This window comes from Sinocyclocheilus anshuiensis, unplaced genomic scaffold, assembly GCF_001515605.1.
Source record: "Sinocyclocheilus anshuiensis isolate Anshui unplaced genomic scaffold, SAMN03320099.WGS_v1.1 scaffold634, whole genome shotgun sequence".
NCBI lineage: Eukaryota > Metazoa > Chordata > Actinopteri > Cypriniformes > Cyprinidae > Sinocyclocheilus > Sinocyclocheilus anshuiensis.
Genome location: NW_015542350.1, coordinates 361,601 through 373,448, shown reverse-complemented (window position 1 = coordinate 373,448; position 11,848 = coordinate 361,601). Strand labels below are relative to the sequence as shown.

The 11,848-nt window shown below is 34.5% G+C and overlaps 1 protein-coding gene across 1 annotated transcript in view; it reads left to right on the top strand.

Moving 5' to 3' along the window:
- The first annotated feature begins 1,760 nt into the window (after positions 1-1,760).
- The window catches only part of LOC107691488 (ADP-ribosylation factor-binding protein GGA1-like), a 44,018-nt gene continuing 33,930 nt past the window's right edge, over positions 1,761-11,848 (top strand). Inside the window, exons 1-4 of the mRNA XM_016490096.1 lie at positions 1,761-1,839; positions 3,135-3,219; positions 3,771-3,846; positions 10,630-10,728. Coding sequence (XP_016345582.1) covers positions 1,797-1,839; positions 3,135-3,219; positions 3,771-3,846; positions 10,630-10,728 — 303 coding nt within the window. The 5' untranslated portion in view covers positions 1,761-1,796. The remainder of the gene's footprint in view (positions 1,840-3,134; positions 3,220-3,770; positions 3,847-10,629; positions 10,729-11,848) is intronic.

Sequence of the window (11,848 nt, the reverse complement as noted above, 5' to 3'; positions counted from 1 at the left end):
AAAAAATCAACAACAACAAGAAAATTAGAATTTTGTTTCAGGAGGAGTCTGTTTTTATGTAATCTCTTACTGGAATGGTTTGGAAGAAAGTTTGGTTATTAACTCACAAATACCTGATAACTAACAAAAAATGTGAGAAGTTACATTTAATTGGATTCCTAAATTCTATCCAGATAAGTGCTCTCTTAAAATACTTAAGAATGATGTTAATACCAACTGTTCTTTCTGTTTTGAGAACCCTGAAACCTCTTTACATTTATTTTGGAATTGCTGGATTTTTTGGGGTTATTTTTTCAGTGTTTGGGTAGTTTTTGTGTTACCCACCTCCTGGGTCAAATATAACAACCAAATGTTTGGGTTGTTTTGCAGCTCCTGGGCCAGACATAACAACCCAATTACTAATTACGTAAAGAGTTAAAATTGATTCAAACCAAATGTTTGGGTTGTTTTGCAGCTCCTGGGTCAGACATAACAACCCAATTACTAATTACGTAAAGAGTTAAAATTGATTCGAGCCAACTGAATAGAATTAGCCATGGGTGTGTAGCCCATACTTGATTATATTCTATTTATCTTACACACACACAAACACACTTGTTGAGTTTCCATGTTTTAAGGGGACATTCCATAGAGGTAATGGTTTTTATACTGTACAAACTGTATTTCCTATCCCCTAAACCTACTCCTCGCACAAAACTTTCTTCTGTTTTAGATTTTCTAAAAAGATCATTGTGTATGATTTATAAGCTTGTTTCCTCATGGGGATCAAAAAAATTCCCCATAAGGTCAAAATGTATTACTATACTTGTGGGGACATTATGTATTCCCATAATGTAGGGAATACAAGGACCACACACACACACACACACGTCTATCGCCCTATACCTAAATCTACCCCTCACAGAAAACTTGCTGCATTTTTACAATCTAAAAAAAAAACTCATTCTGTATGATTTATAAGCTTCTGTACCCATGGGGACCTCAATTTAGGTCCCCACAGTGACACGAGTCCCCATGAGTTGGTGTGTATTCAGAAAAACATGTACACACACACATCATCCATAGCAATTATAAGTAAACCCTGCCTTACTCTTATATTAAGAGTTCCTTAGTAAAACTTGCTAGTGAATAGGTTTTAATCTGAAACTCCTAGCTAGGAACGCTTAGGAGCACTCCCAGTGGTAAGCCAAAATCTAATTGTTTGCAAAAAATCTTTTTGTGGGGAACAGTTTGAAACATTTATTTTATTACTTACATTTACACTTTTTGGGAGGATTTGCATTTCATAAATCTCTCTAAAAAAAATGAAAATGTGCTGGTATATGAAAGAAGCATTTAACATTAATAATCTTGGAATTGTTTTTATTTTTTATTTTTTTTTACATAAGAATAGATTCCTTTCTACACTGTTTCTACGCCTTTCTACGCATTTCAAAAGGAACTGTATCATTATTTCTTATTGTTGAAATTAATGTAGAACAAGAACGCCTTGAATTTCTGTAATTAGAGGAACTTTCTGTAAGTAGAGGAACTTAAAGAGGAAAACCCCTAGTTTTTCCTTCTTTCTTATTCCTCATCTTAATATTATAAAAAGTTTCCACGTAGTCTAAAGTACAAATACATAAAACGTTCAGGCATCATGAAACATACTCAATCAGTTACTACTCTACTTGTATAAGTTAAGTTACATGCACCATATGAATGTATTGTTTCATTATATGAAAATAAAAATGCAGAAGTACTTCTGTAGTCACGTGTTTCATCGCGAGATTTGAGTCTTGTGATCTCGGGTGAAGATGGCGGCTCCGCCTGACGAGCAGAGCTTAGAGTCCCGCATCAGTAAGTCAAACACATTTAAACTTCAAATGTATTACATTCTTATGTGACAGTGCTAATAACAAGGAGATGCGTACGCCTAAGATGATACATTGGCGCAAGCGCTTTGCGGAACGCAGATGCGGAGTGTCATGGTGTTGTTGGCAGTTGAGTTATTAGCATGCTAACGCCGATATAGTTGAGTTTCTGACACACTTTTGTTTTAGTGTGTTTTGTGCGTGTATTTTTTACTATTGTGGGAGTGTGTGTTCTGTGCTTGACCGGTAGAGAAGAGTTGTAAAATTGCAAGCTATCTGTCCGTGAATCAAAAGGGAGGAGTCTCTGTAAGCAGAATCACATGATAAATAAAATATTGAATGAAGACATTCAATAATAAAATATTTGTTACGCTTCTACAGTGTAAGGTACAAATTTACACCATAGTTCCGTACTACTATCAACCATGTACGTGAAGAAAAGATTATTCATTCGCCTGTTTCCTTAAAGGAGCCATATCCGACCTACACTTTTGTCAGTTTTATGTTGTCGACTTGTAATGCTTAAGTCACAGTCATCACTTAGTTTGGCGACCCGTTTCTACGCTGTCTCCAACCCTTTGAATTAGAGTCTTTGAAAATAACTGTGGACTCAACATCAATAACATTACTGATTACAAGTACATTTTTTTCTTAATTAAAACGTTGTGCACAAAGAAATGAATATTTATGAAATATTTTTAAAGTCACTATCAAATTAAAATGTATTTCTATATATTTTCTTTCATTATGTCACTGGGTTATTGTGACTATTCTGTCCATGCATTTAATTTTGTATAACTTTTTAATTGGCTTCCTAATCTTTAATCACATTCAGATCTACCTCCATTTCAATATACAATGGGCATTTTTCACAATGCAGGCAACACCCGATGGAACTAGTCTGGTTTTGGCTTACTGGAAAGGGAATTTTGACTTTGAAAGTAATTCGATTTTTGAATAGTAAGATAATAATGGGCTATAATTGATCTACAATGAACAAGGAAAATTTTGAACATGATATAAATGTTTTAAAACTATTTCTTGTTGATATATATCAGCTTCTAGATTCAGATGTGTGATTTTAATAACTGTTCATGGTCATTGTTTTAAAATACTTAGAAAGGATTTCTTATCGTTTGCTTTCATATCTTATAACTGTTGATTTACAGATGTTGTTATGTTTATGCAAAATTGCAGATATGCTTGTTGTAGGTTATTGTAGGTAAGGTTTTTTCTATTAAGTCTTTCTAACTTTTTTGCTTTTTTATGTGTCACATGTAGACAAAGCGACCAACCCTTTAAATCGAGAAACTGATTGGGAGAGTATTCAACTGTTCTGTGACCAACTCAGCAATGAACCTGAAGGGTGCGTCCACATTTCAGTCATTTTTAAACCTAAATGTTTCTTCTTAAATATGCACAGCGATGGACTGTTCACACTAGAATACTAGTCTGTTTTTTTTTTTTGTCATTTTAAGCCTCAAGCAGTGGCTCAATACCTTGGTGATATATTGGTCTTACTGACTACAAATTAACTTCTGTTCTGTTAGGGACAGTCGAGCAAACTCATTACAGTGACCACTGAGCTTCTGAAGAACTGAAAAGCCATTGTAGTACTTGTATTTGAGTTTTCCTCAGGCTTTTTCTAGGGTTTATTGAATGTGATTGTTTTGTCATTGTGGCCGTGCATGTTCATATAACAATCCCAAAGGGATAAACACACAATCAAAGGGTAAAGTTACCTGTCCTTATTTAGGTAAGTTTCACATGACCAGGAAATGTAAGAGAAAGTCAAGTCTTAATTAGGAATGTAAAAATAAATTGCTAATATAGCTTTTGCTTTTGTTAGTGTGAGTGTTCAGGGGTCCGGATTTACGGATTATTCTTTTTATTGTGCTAAATACATTGTGTCTTTAGTCCACAGTTGGCCACCAGACTTCTTGCTCACAAGATTCAATCCCCTCAGGAGTGGGAGGCCATGCAGGCACTCATGGTAAGATCAGCATTCTGGGTTTTTCTCAGGGGTGTGGATGACTCTATGTAGTCAAAGACTGATTAGGGGTCCCAGCACTATAATATGCTGGAACCCTATTATGTTTGTACTGATTTACTGCTTATTTGCTGCAAACTTTTGATTTATGAAAACATTGCTAAGATATAAGCTAATTAAATGATCTGGTTTCACTCATTTTGACTAATTAACTTAAAACTGCTGAACACCAGACTTAGTGAAACTTGAACACATAGACAACAGGATATTCTGAGCATAAACACAAAATTTTTTCTGCCTATAAGGGGTGCTACAAATATAAACCTGTCGTAAATTTGATCCATTTGATCAAGGAAAATAAAATTTGATGTGTATCTTCAAGGCAAGTGGTAACAAAGCCATAAAAAATAATCCTACAAATCAACAAAAATGAATCAGATTTCAGCAGTTAATTACTTTGTGAATGACTGATGTGACATTTAGCCTGTTCAAGGAAACGGCATGAAGCCGTGTATTCCATTTAAGGAGAATCGGCCACAAGGTGGCACTATAATAAGCTAAAGTACATTTTTGCTAGTAACCCTAGAGAACCTTGATGGCTAGAACAAAAATTAATCCTTCCTCTTAATCCTTGACAAACGTTTAATTTAATCACTATAAAATCTCATGTCATGTAACCATCAAGTAAAAAAAAAAAGTAACATATATTCCTTGTACCTTTCATATATTAATGTTACAACATCTTTACTCAAAATGTTTTAAAATATTGTTTTCGAGGTAAAAGGCAAAAGATTTTTTGTACACATTATAAATTATTAATTCATTTATAACCTTGCCTTGTAAAAATGTCAAATTATCTGATATTTAAAGAGATTTATTGACACCCAGCAGTAGTGGTCTTTCCTATGTTTCACCCATTTTACTTGAAATAAGCCTCGCAACAGAAGGTTGCTCAGCTTGCGCACAAAAAAGAACCCCGTCTCCTGCCATGTCACATACACTGCTCTGCAACTCTTGTTAACAGCACTGGTCACTGTTGTATCCGAAGAAAGGTGTTTCTGAGGCTGATAAAATCATTCAGTCAGTCAGTGCTTGAAGCATCTCTATAATATCATTTTCTTTTTAGGGCCTGAGCACCAATGGTGAGAGGACCCTCTTGGAATTGCTCTGTTTATTATTATTATTATTATTAGGGCCCGAGCACCGCGGTGCGAGGACCCTGTTGGAATTGCTCCATTTATTATTATTAGGTACAATTACAATTTATCTCAAAAAATGAAATGATGCCTTTTAAATCATTTAAAGTACAATTTATCTCAAAAAATGAAATGATGCCTTTTAAATAATTTAAAATGTAATACCAGTTAATTAAATTTGTGATGAAACAGAAGTTGCAACCATTTTTTTTGGCACACAAAAAATCTCAATCCATCGCACAACACAGGGAGCATTGATGTTGACTCTTCATTAGTTGCAAGGATTTGTAACAGAACATACACATTTCATATTGCATCCAGAAACTTTGCGCGAGACGTTTTTTTCATCTCCATGTCCCCTAAGGGGCTCCATAGTTATCAGTAAATAAGGTAAAAAGCAGATTTGGTGGTTATAATTTATCATTATATCACTTAATTAAATATATGGTTATAAGCTGTAAAACATAGGTTACAGACACCAATATGCCATCCTATAATACTGGCAACCACTGCCGTATTTTTACCATCATTAACAGGATATTTTTATTCTCAGCCCGCTGAGTTGCTAATGCATCTATTTCCTCCTTGTTTATTGAAAATAGAATCCCTTACTGAAACTCAATCATATTTCTGGATTTTCTTCATTAAAAACAAGCAACCAAACGACTACAATATTCATCCATCTTCAGAAAGTCAACAGATACCACGACACTGCAGGTTATGCTGCCATCACTTGTGAGAAGACATATCAAACCGTTGGCTCATTACCAGCTTTTAGCCTTGCTGATACAGATGCTGACCTCAGCATTTCAGAAAAGAAGATATGAGTCAACAGTGACACCACAGACAATTTTAGGCTGACAGATAACTAGCAAACTGAAAGGTCCTTGCAAACACAACAGGAGATATCAGCAGACTGGATTAGACTGGGAAAATGTGCTTACTCTTTATCAGAATGTGACCTCAATCCATCTGTGTGAGCAACCGTACAACACTTGAAGGAATATTCTGGGTTCTTTGACAAATTCAGCTCAATTGACAGTTTTTTTGCTCCATTTATTATTATTAGGGCCCAAGCCATTAGGGGTGCAGGGACCTATTGTTTTTCTAAGGATTCTTCTTATTATTTTTCGTCAAGGTTTTTGGGCCCTTAACATGCTCAAATGTTTTGTTTTACCGCTGCGCACTCCTCTCTCTACTGAAGAAAAAAAAGTCACTGACATCTGGGATGGCCTGAGGGTCAATAAAATAACAGCAAATTTCCATTTTTGGGTGAACTATCCCTTTAAAGTGCTCCAGTTGTCAAACATTACATTTGTAATACAACTGCAAATTTTATTTTAAAAATGTGTTTAACTTAAAAAAGACTAAACAAGTTAAACAAAATGTTTGCAAACAAACATTTACAAATATTACTACTGTTCACAATTACATCTTTAAAATGAGGCAGAAGTCAGAAAAAAATAAACGAACCAGGTGTTACAGTTCAACTGAACTGAGTCAAGTAAAGTCCAGTCACTGTATTTACATTACAGATTGTGTCAAAGCAACTTTACAGTATTAAACAGAAAAATCGTGTGTCGGAACCAAAATAAAGTACAATTTATCTCAAAAAATGAAATGATGCCTTTTAAATCATTTAAAATGTAATACCAGTTAATTAAATTTGTGATGAAACAGAAGAGCAACCATTTTTTTTGGCACAAAAAAAAATCTCAATCCATCGCACAACACAGGGAGCATTGATGCTGACTGTTCATTAGTTGCACGGATTTGTAACAGAACATGCACATTTCATATTATAAGTCTACCTTAAACAGCATTAAAATAATATCAAAATATGCCTGCCTGTTGTTGATAAATACCAGTGGTGACGTTTTACAAATTGATTGATCAATTGTCCCAATGTTTACTAAGCCGTGGTCTCTTTACCAGTGCAGGGACTCGTGTGCATGATCTAGTGATTCATTACCTACGGAACTGACTGAGACGCAGTCTGCTTTGATAACAGCCGTGTGAAAGGATTCAGTTGTTTATTCTCGTTTGGAACGACAAACTCCTCTCCGAAGCGCCTTCACCCTTCATGAGACCAGAAGCACCATGTAATCCGCCCCGTTTGAAAAGAGCCAGTTGTTAGTCACGTTTAATGTCGACTTTTAACTTCACGGGACAATTGCAAAAGTTTGCACACGCAAAAACCCATTCAACACGCCCATGTTAACTTCAAATAAGCGTATTGCTGTTGTTTACATTCCATGTTTCGTCATAGTAAGCATCAATGGCTTATAAAAGAGAGAGACCGCACGATCTCTTCATATCTTTTAACGTCACGGAAACACAAAAACATCATACAACACGCCAAAATTAAACCTAAAATTCATTATAGTAACACAGCTTTTGACATTAAGTGTTTTATGGATTAAACAAGAAGAAAGACCACGTTCCCTTCACTTAAACAGCTCATTTCCCTCAGACATATTCATACAACGCTTATTCGATGTTTTTATATATGTTGTACGTTTGTACAAATATTGTATAAATACATACGTTTTAAATAATACGTTTGCACCTTTTTTTAATATACAAGTATTGATAAATTCAGTCTAAGTACAAATTCAGTTCCACTTACCTGTCGCGTGAACTTGACATACATTTAACATAGCCTAAATATTCATTTATCTTCGGACAGACGACACACGCGAAAACACTTCTAAATATCCACTCAAAGACATCAGATATGCTGTATGTTTTTGTCTATAAATTTAGTCTAAAAAATAACATTTATTTAGTGGCACTTACCTGACTTGTGAACTTGACAAGAAGGCGCTGTTTCTCCCGCGAAGTCACTCAGGCTCGTGCACGTGCGGAATGATCTCAGTGTTGGCTGGATTAGTTTTTATTAGTTTAGTCAACATTAGCATAGCTAATTGTTGACTGGATTTGAAAATAACCGTTAATTCAATGTTTTTCAAATATATTTGTGTAGACTTAATATAATATGTCCTCTCAACTAAGCCCAAGCAATAAAATTAGCTCAACTTATATTTTTGCCCTTCCAACATTTTGTTAATTGGATTTTTTACAGTGTAGGCAGAATGCAAAAAACGATGTGACTTTTCGAGCAAGCTTTAGCTACTTACCATTGAAAGAAGTTGGCAGTACTGCTTAAAACATTGGGGATGCTAAATTGCGAAGGGATTTTTGATATCTCGAACGGTTTGGCTGTGGCGAGGTGACAAAATTATGGCGAGAAATGGAACTGTCTAATAACTTTTGCACACATTGTCTGATTTTGATCAAACATTAGCTGTTTGTTCGTCATATGAGGCCGATCACATAGATATGACAATTAGGAGTCAAAGTTATGGTGCCACCAACTGGCAGCAGGAAGTGTCATTTTCAGAATGTTTTGAACTTAGCCTCTTATTTTTACTAGATTGTCTTCAATCTTCATCAGAATAATGTCACAACACAGCAGATGCAAAACTGCAAAGGGATTCTTGATATCTTAAATACTGTTGCCATGGCAATGTGTCAAACTTTAATTTAGTTTTTTTAAGGGAACTTTACAACCAAAAGCCACACAATGTGGCATCATATCAGTATTCCGAGTTGTGTTGCGGTAAAATTAACAACAGATAGCGCCAGTAGCTCTCCGAGTGCAACTATTTGACATCATTGAAATAATGGCGCCCCTGATAGTCCAAAATATGTATAAAACGATGTGGATTTTTTAAATAATGTAAATCTTTTGCTTATATGTCAAAACTATTTGAATTGTGTAAATTTGAATTATTGACAAGTGTCATTTAACAAAACTGAATATCATGAGGCATTTAACATAGTTTTGAATTTGATTATTTTTTTAACTTGAATATTGAACATTTGAAATTTAACACAATTGAATTTTTTATGGCGGAGTTTTATAGACATGTATTTTCAAACAGCGGATTTTTTGTTCTGAATTCTTAAACTGCAAATATCCAGTTTTTAAAAATACAGCTTCAAGTTTTCAAGATGAAGAAGAAATTCAGAACATCACATTCAATATTCTAAAATTCAAAATGCCGAAATTCAGATCGCACAGCAAGTAGGTAGAGTTCAACCACAGGGAAGAGTAGATGATCTCTGAAAATCGAACGAAGCATTTTGGCCAATTACTACGGTGACCGGGAGGGGATATGTTCGGTTCACTTAGTTTTGTCAAAATACAAAGTTTTTGAAAATACAAAAAATTTAATTGTGTTAAATTTTTAAATGTTCAATATTCAAGTAAAAAAAAAATCAAATTCAAAACTGTTAAATGCCACATAATATTCAGTTTTGTTAAATGACACTTGTCCATAATTCAAATTTACACAATTCAAATTTAAATAGTTTTGTCATATTTTAAGCTCCACAGGGTTCCCTTAATTAGGGAAGGCTTAGAATTTCATGAAACTTGACACACACATCAGTATTAGTGATAGTTAGACACTTGCAAAAGCTCATAAATGGGTGTTGAGGATGCGCTCTATAGCGCCACCTTTTGACAAAAGTGGGGGGGGGTTAGTTTTACTACAGTCACCAAACTCGGTACATATATTGTTCTCATCAAGCCAGACAACTTTCTAATGGTTTGAATGTGGATATTTGGAAAAATCAGGCTGTGAATTAATGCATACTCCTTCTAGGGGAATCATGCAATTTACATCAAACTTTGTCAACATGATGCCAAGATACTGAAGATGCTAAATTGTGAACAGATTTTAGATATCTTGACCGGTGCTTGCCATGGTGATTTATTAAATATAGCAGTAAAAAATATAACAGTAATTTTCTTATGTCTTTAAAGTGCATTATCCAAGCTTTTCAAAAAAAATGTACATATGGAGAACAAGTCATTCTGAAACATGCTTAGTTTCATAAATTTAAAATGCTTAGGGACCAGCAGAAAATTTAAAACTATCAGACATTTCAGCTGACAGATGAAGGCTGTAATACTAAGGTTGTATCATAGGATTAGAAATATTGTAAGCCTAATCTTGTTCAGCTCAGTCTCCATATATTAGAATGACAAATAAATGCATAGAATCAGTTGATATGTACTGTACTGTCAGTATACTTTTACATAACTATTTTAGAAATACTTATAGAGCATTAAAATAATTTTTAAAAAATCTTATAGATCATCAAAAGTTTTATATATCCTACCTTCTCTAACTCATAGGATAAGACATCTTTTAAGCCTGATCGTTTACTGCTCAGTTCAATTACTTAGAATGACAAACAAATACATAAAATAAGTTAATATATACTCTATTGGTAATATGGTTTTATATAATTATTTCACAAATGCTTATAGATCATTAAAAGTTTTGGTAACACTTTACATTAAGGTCTCTTTTGTTAACATTAGTTAATGCATTAAGTAACATGAACTTACAAATGAGTCAAATTCGAAACATGAAATCTCTTCTACAAGAAATGGTATTGGGAATAAATGTTCTTTGTATGAATCATACAGATGATATTGAGAAATGATCTACCTACATTATTCTCTTTGTTAGGGAAAGCCTAACTCTTTGGCACTGTGTGTTTTTGTCCTAAGGTTCTAGAGACCTGTGTGAAGAACTGTGGGAAAAGGTTCCATAATGAGGTGGGGAAATTCCGTTTCCTGAATGAGCTTATCAAAGTGGTTTCCCCTAAGGTATGTTTTGTCTGTGTATATAAATCAGCATTGTCACTGTGTTAGAATTCACACCACGGATGTTAGTATATTCACAAAATATCATAACATTGAAGGAATTTGTAGTTATTCTGCAAAAGGATTAAATTAAAAATTTGAAAACTTAAATATCTTAAATTGTATAATAAAAGTCCTAAATGTAACCTGTAATTTATTTAAAGGGGTGGTTGACTGTTTTTTTTCTAGGCTTGATTGTGTTTATGGGGTGCAGTCTAAGATGTGTTAATGCTTAATAAAAATTAAAAAAACCGCATTAATTTTCACATAATTTACCTTTATTCCACACCGCTCTGTCCCTTCTCTGATAAGCGTGCTGATCATTTCCTGCTTTTATGAAGCCCCTCCCTGAGAAATAGGCGATGGGCTCTGATTGGTTAGCTAGCCCAGTGTGTTGTGATTGGCTAAACTGCCTCTAGTGCTCGTCTAAGATTTTTGAGCCAAGTGGATTTTGAATGCAGCTTCCAAAAGACAATAAATAGCCGATTAATATTTTCTATATTTAATACAATCACACCGGCGTGATTAGAACGTTCAGTACGTCATATCATCAGCTGCTAAATTCAAATCTGTGTTCGCTGGCTGCCGCTGAGCCAGAGACAGATGCGTTTTTACAGCACTGCGCATTATAACCAATCACACACGATGCTGTTGAGCTTATGAATGCAATGACCAATCAGAGGTGTTCAGATGAGTCGTCACTAAAATGCCGGTGTTTTCCTCACTCGCTCGTTGACTGAATACCTCTTTCTGGCGAATTCTCTCGTCAGAAACAAAGTGCAAATGTGTACGAATCTGTAAGATATTAATTTCATAGTGTAAACAGATTCAGTGATTTTAATGGGAGTTTTTGAGAGTGCTTGAACTAGACTGTCAGTGAAAATGTTCTTTGATAATGAACATGTTATTTGTTCTCTTTCTGTACAATGAAAGTGTTATGATTAGGGATGCACGATATATCGGCCACCATATCGGTATCAGCCGATAAATGCTCATTTTTTCTGTTATCGGTATCGGCCCGATAAGAAAATTTGGCCGATATCTTAAAGCCGATAAATAATGCATTATTTCCTTCAGAGACACT